Source organism: Babylonia areolata, chromosome 8 (genome assembly GCF_041734735.1).
Source record: "Babylonia areolata isolate BAREFJ2019XMU chromosome 8, ASM4173473v1, whole genome shotgun sequence".
NCBI classification, from domain to species: Eukaryota; Metazoa; Mollusca; class Gastropoda; order Neogastropoda; family Buccinidae; genus Babylonia; species Babylonia areolata.
The window spans coordinates 12,394,743-12,402,102 of NC_134883.1; the positions used below are offsets into that span (position 1 = coordinate 12,394,743).

At 42.3% G+C, this 7,360-nt stretch overlaps 1 protein-coding gene across 1 annotated transcript; it reads right to left on the reverse strand.

Annotated features, from left to right (window-relative positions):
* Nucleotides 1-5,869: 5,869 nt before the first annotated feature.
* On the reverse strand, nucleotides 5,870-7,126 carry LOC143284967 (uncharacterized). Its single transcript, XM_076592129.1, has one exon. The coding sequence runs from the start codon at nucleotides 7,124-7,126 to the stop codon at nucleotides 5,870-5,872; it is 1,257 nt and encodes a 418-aa protein (XP_076448244.1).
* Nucleotides 7,127-7,360: the final 234 nt, after the last annotated feature.

The window sequence follows — 7,360 nt, forward strand, 5'->3', positions numbered from 1 at the left end:
TTATACATCAGAGGAAGTAAAAATTACATCCGAAAACAACTTCCCCAAAAGAGCTAAAAACATATCTTATTTAACACCCATTGGCACGTTTGTGTCAAACCTGTTCGAAAAATCTAAAATTAATTCAGATGACGTAGACACACAGAAGACAGTAAGTCCATACCCCCCCCCCCCCCCCCCCCCCCCCCCATCTGGGAGATGAATAAAGCACATTTTGATGTTAATCATACTGACATTAAAAAGAATGAAAATCCGAATATTATGGCAACGGAAGTCCGAGTACACCTTCAAAATAGATACCGTGATCATTTACAGATCTACACAGATGGCTCACTATTAGACAATGGCCAAGCAGGTTCAGCTTTCGTTATACCAGAACTGAAAACGGAAAGATCATACTATATTGGTAAAAATCGTTCAATATTCACTGCTGAACTTATTGCTGTTCTTATGGCTCTAAATCATATTCTTGATCTTCCAATTTGCCTTCTACAAGTCTTGTTTTGCGTTGATTCCAAATCTGTATTATGTGCTTTAAACCCACCAAATTGTAAGAACAAATCTAAAATCATACTAGAAATCAGACACATTTTACATCTTTTAAGCTTGAAAGGAACACATATTACGTTTGTCTGGGTTCCTTCACATCTTGGTATTCTCTACAATGAATGGGCTGACAGGACTGCAAGAAAAGGTGCAAAGAACGAACAGGGAACCATAGAACTTTATGTGCCTCTATCTGTACAAGAGGGTTATCGAATACTAGAAAAAACATCGTGGAACAAAGTCAGAGAATTATACCAAGAAAACGGCAAAGCTTTAAACCATAGTGTAATTAATGGTCAACAACCGGGAACTATCATTCAGTCAAATACATACAGTAATTCAATAAGATTAAGGCAGATTCATACATTATCAAACAGGATAAAACTGAACGCTTTTGTAACAAAGTTCAGCAAAGATGTCAGATGCATATGTGGAGAACATATTTCTAGCAACCATGTAATATTCGAATGTCAGAATCTAAAATGTTTTTTGCCAGACTTCACCAAAAGTTCTTTTGAATGTGTTATTAACAATTCCAATATGTTATTTGTTATTGCAGAAGGTTTGCTGCATAGTCCTATAGGACATTTGTTATAGATGTTATATTTGTTTGATGTTGGCGTTTATAACGTTTCCATTTTTCCTAGCGTTGTCTCTCCCTATTCACCCTCCACACATACACACACTTTTACACCTCCCCCTCTCACAGCCCCTACCCCCACGGTTTTTGTTTTTGTTTTTTTTTCGTCTAATATCACTTCAAGTGGAAAGACGTTAAACTGAAGACAACACACACACACACACACACACACACACACACACACACACACACACAGACCAAGAGACAGAAAGAGGGGGGAGTCACACACACACACACACACACACACACACACACACACACACACAGACCAAGAGACAGAAAGAGGGGGGAGTCACACACACACACACACACACACACACACACACACACACACACACACACACAGATCAAGAGACAGAAAGAGGGGGGAGTCACACACACACACACACACACACACACACACACACACACACACCGAGAAGCAGAGAAAGGAGAAAGTCACACACACACACACACACACACACACACACACACACACACACACACACACACACACACACACACACACACACACACTCACACACACACGTACACACAAACCACACACACACACACACACACACACACACACACTGAGGAAAACAGACACAGATATGCTTGTTCATTATGTTCCCAACAAATAGATTGACTTTGCAAATACATCCACAGATGTGAAAGTTTAACGAGAAACTCATGGTGGCAGGAAAAATCTGCAAGACCTAATTCTTGTGCTTCTGTTTCCTGGTGTTTTTGTTTGTTTGTTTGTTTGGGTTTTGGGGTTGGTTTTTTTTTTCCTGTTTTTTCAAAGATAAGAAACTGTTTCCATCTGTTTAATTATTGGTTTCTACTCTATATTTGTTGTGTTAATACTATTTCTAACATTCGATAATAATTGAATCGGGACAGTATTGGTTCTCATTATCAACAGGTTATTTTTTCCAGCGGTTTCCAGTAGAACAAACACTCTGTTAAGAACACTTACAGCATGTTCTTATCTGAAGCAAAATGCATTTTAAATCCGTGTGTGAAAACACTGAACCTGAAACTGAATGACACTGGATGTGAAAAAAAAAATCAAAACAAAACAAAACAAAAAAACCCAAAAAAACACGCGCACGCGCACGCGCGCGCGCGCGCACACACACACACACACACGCGCACACACACACAAACCACACACACACACACACACACACACACACACACACACACACACACACACACACACACACACACACACACACTGAGGAAATACACAGGTTTGGTGGGTTTTTTTGTTTTTTGTTTTTTTTTGGTGGGGGGTTGTTTGTTTATTAAGGACTAATCTCTACGTTAGAAATAGTGACTATTCTTAAGACAGCTAATTACAGGAGATATTAGTAGGAAACGAAACCCACCATAACACACAGGAGACAAAATTAACGCTTGCTTTGTCAGACACTCTATTAACAAATGATCAAGCATACAAACATTTTATTTCAGCACAGAGCAGACTACTTTCTGGTTCAAGAAGCTTACATCGAGAACGATAGTAACCTGGAGAGAGAGAGAGAGAGAGAGAGAGAGAGAGAGAGAGAGAGAGAGAGAGAGACAGAGACAGAGACAGAGACAGAGACAGAGAGAGAGACAGAGACGGGGGGGAGGGTAGTGGGGGGGGGCAAAAGGTGAGAGGGATTTTGAGAATCCAGATTTTCGTTATCAAAATCCAGGGAAGGTGTATATGTTACGCAATAAATCATAAACACTTAGTAAACGCAAGACAATACTACGCATGGCCATCCTATGAGAGGAATGAAGTGTACAGATAGGATTTACCAAATGGATTTTTAAGGATAAGCCACACCGCATTCACAGTAAAACGTGTTCCATGAAAACAAAAATGATATTATATAGAAAGCACACAAACAAATGTGGATGACACTCCGCAAATGTTTACACTTGTGCTCGCTCCAAACAGTTATCTTATTTGATCAATGCTTTCTCCAAATATTACACCAAATATTATCTTTTTGTTTCGTATCAATCTGTATTTTGAATTATTTGGTTCTGCATGGAACATCTAGATCCTCATAAAGATTTGATTGGCTGGTTCATAGACTGGTCCTTAGCCGGCATATAGCTCTTTGAAAGAGCACAGGAATGGACTGACCAATTTAAATTCTTGATTCTGTCACAAATAACCAAAGCCAAACTAAATGTCGGTCGATTGTTGGCTCCCCAGCTATGTTTTTTTTCTTTCTTTCTTTTTTTTTTTTCGCCTTCGTCAAAATGCAAAGCATCTTCTGTTTCTCCCTCAACTCTGTGAAGAGACACTGGGGCGCCGCACAGAAGAACTGTTCACCAGAACCCTACAATATGTCGGTTGTGCGTCAAAGCCTAGGTCTTTGCAGAGACCCAGACAACAGTATCAGGTTAGTTTCAAAAGGGAAACGATTCTCGTTCATTCTTGTTTGCTTCACCTAATACGTGATTCTTCGAACGTGAGAATCTGCCCGTATCCATCATCACATTTTGGCTTTTTCCACAGACACGCCAAGGAAATGTTTCAAAGACAAACATGACGATCTTTTCAACGAGACAGTATCCATCATTTACACCCTATCATTATAGTATTGTTGTGTTGCGTCTCCAGCCACACGAACCGTGTTCGTTTATTTATTTATAGTCTGTTCATCTAAGATGATGATATTAGACTGTACCATCAGATCCAATGAAGTTGACCTAACCACGGTGAAGAAGAACGCAAACTGAAGTGTTATGGGCACGTGTGGCGACCAACAGGGTTTGCCAAGACAGTCCTGCAAAGCATAGTGCAAGGATGGAGAAGTATAAGGCAGGCAGAAAAAGAGATATGAGGACAACACCCTAGTATGTGGTGTGATGGCCTGGAGGTAACGCGTCCTCCAAGGGAGCGACAGAATCTGAGCGCCCTGGTTCGAATGACGGTTCAGCCGCCGATTGTTTTCTCCCCCTCCACTAGACCTTGAGTAGTGGTCTGGACGCTAGTCATTCGGATGAGATGATAAACCGAGGTCCCGTGTGCAGCATGCACTTAGCGCACGTAAAAGAACCCACGGAAACAAAAGGGTTGTTCCTGGCACAATTCTGTAGAAAAATCCACTTCGATAAGAAAAACAAATAAAACTGCACGCAGGAAAAAAAAAAAACCCAAAAAATGGGTGGCACTGTAGTGTAGCGACGCGCTCTCCCTGGGGAGCGCAGCCTGAATTTCACACAGAGAAATTTGTTGTGATAAAAAATAGAAATACAGAATACAGAATGGACAGGCCTGAAAAAGAGACAAGGGATGGAGACAACTGGTTGCCAGGTCATCAGTGGTGCCCCCATTGTCGGAGACTACGGGACAGAAGACGAAGAAGCGTCTACAGTCATTGGCCAGCTGGTCTCATGCATCCTACGTAATAGTGTATCTTGGTCTCAGAATAAAGTACACGTGTACAGTGGACAAATTCAATGAGCTGGAAGGCAATGAATTTATTTGTTTATCATGCAGCAAATTCATATAAAAATTTTCTTTTCTTTTACATTTAAATACTGTTTACATGATAAAACAAAAACTAACATTAGTAATGTTTAAGGCAAAGAATACTTTGCAGTTAAAAACAACACATCCATTCAACACTGTAAAATTGTGACACGCATTTAGAAGTAATTGTAACACATATATACATACATCTTATTGAAATTGAATAAAAACACATAGCTGACGAAATCTAATAATGAATGAATATGTGTACAATGGTTCTAAAAACAATGCAAAACCCTTGGGTTAAACTGTTAGATTTCACACAGTTTAACTGTGATAACAATTCATCCAGAAACCCTGAAACGTGAGCACGACACATCACACGTGCGTGATAAATAAATAGACAGACAAAATAGTTACAATCACCAGATAACAGATACAAGTCTGTAATTTAGTTTCTATGTTTCTATGTAAGTATTGGGGTGTAAGTGAAACTGTATTGTAATCCGATATTCTTTAACCAATGTGTAGTTGTATAATTTGCATCCATATGGGCGAGAGTAAATATATCGGGGAAAAAAGGCCATGTACTCAAGACGTCATCGTGTCCATGACGATACCATTGAGAGTAACTATGCATTAAAGGTAAGTTATGTGCGCCACACACACACACACACACACACACACACACACACACACACATCTCCGAACTTTAATACGACCAGAGCCAACACCTACATCGAATGGGGTAATTTATTGGTCTTTTCATGCTTGTTAAACGATCACCTTTTGCTTGAATTGTATGATAGTCAGTCGTGTCCGACTATGACTATCAAAACAGCAGGTAAAGCAACTGCTGTCCCAACTATCTGGGCTATGATTTTATTATAGTGGAGAATGTCTTGCCCAAGTTACATCCCCACTCTCACGGCCAAGAGGGTTTAAAGACAGTCGGTGTTGAGATGGTTCCCAAAGGCCAACTAGCCCCCAAGGCTGCAGCACTAAGAGCCAGTGCAATATTTCCTCCTAGTTTGAGAGTCATAGTCCTTCACAAAAGACTAACCTGTTAATGACTTTCCATTGTAATGGAGAAACCGTTAATCACACAGTTCTTACTTTGCCTTTTGGACCAAATGTATATTTATGTCAAACTGTGATATAAGCTGAGCGTTGGCCTTCAGTGAGTATATGAATGTTCAACGCCAAACACGTCAACGTCACTCTCCACAAAACAAACGGCGACATTGGTACCGGAAGCGTGCCGAACAGAAACTGTAAATAAAGGGGTTGACGGCGCTGTTTATGTAGTATGAGCGCAGAAGGACCATCTTCACATTCAGGTTATCCCACAGAGCGCTGTCTGGCCGCAGGTAGAAAACAGCCTCGCTAACCAGGAAAGGGACGTAGTTGAGGAAGAAGACGAAGGTGACCGCGAACAGCATCAGCGTCGTACGGGAAGGAACAGGCTTTCCGGAACCACGGTGTTTGATGCCAGAAGTGGGACGCGCTGTAAAAAAAACACGCGGCACTTTCGCTGATAGGCCGGCTTGCCGCTCTGACTCGGGTGAAGTCTGTGGCCTCTGGTCGGGGCTGTCGTCTTGGTAGTGTGGTCCTGGAGACGTTGGTGCTTGATTCGAGTTAGGGATCGCACGGATGTCGCTGGGGTTGTCGTTGTTGGTTGTGTCGTTTTCTACGTGCGCATCGTTGTTGTCTGCTGGTTTCGGACGGGATGGATTCCAACCCGTCCCACGCTTAGTATGATGAGCGTGTCGCCACAGATGCACGACAGTTCGTCCGTAACACACGCACATGACGACAAAACTCAGGAAAAAACACATTGCCAAAGTGATGTTATAGACTGTTGGGATGGACGTGCTCACATAGGATTTAAGAGTGGTACAGACGGCACCCCCGGACACAGTGGGGTTGCTCCCAAACATGACAGCGCGTGGAGCTGAAAGAACAACAGCCAGAAAACAGCACACGACCAGCGCCGTTTTCACCTTCCTGTTTCCCTGTTGCAGCCTTCCTGAAGATTGGCTGCACACAACTCTTTGCCTCTCCACGGCAACAGCAGCTAGCACGAAACACGTAAACGTGGACAGAGCGTTCATGAAGGTGAACAGCAGTCTGCAAGCCCAGTCATAGTAAAACGTGTAAAAATTGTACGCCCCGAAAACTTCGATGATCAGCGCAACTGCATTCGTCATTAGATCACAGATAGTTATGGCCAGGATGAATGTTCTGGTGGGGCTGTCCTTGAACTTTCTGTGATACACAAGGAGCACGAGGGGGTTTCCCACTAGCCCGCAGAACATCAGCAGAGTTAGGTACAGGAGGAACGGCGTCAGTTCTGACACGTGCTGGAGGTTTAAGTCAAAGAGGGATGGCGTGCTGTTGCCTCGCGGAGAACCTTGGACGAAGGACCCTGCAGATTCATTGGAACCGTCAGGAATATCCGTGGTCATCGCCATGGTAGGACAGCTCTGTCTCTCTCTCTCTCCAGTTTGTCTGCAACAGAAAACATTTGATAACGTTAAAGACTGCACCAATTAAAACTGTTTTCCCCCCATTGATCAGTGGAAACTGAATATCATTCTGAGACAAGCCATGTGTGATAAAACGTGATCCGTAAAACCTGAAGGTATGAGAACTTGTCCTCGGTATTTTGCCCCATCAGATACCACGTGCTGTTATGGCAGGCACTG

Bases quoted from the DNA above. Each gene is read 5' to 3' on its own strand.
- LOC143284967 (XM_076592129.1), bottom strand. From the start codon at position 7,126: ATGGCGATGACCACGGATATTCCTGACGGTTCCAATGAATCTGCAGGG.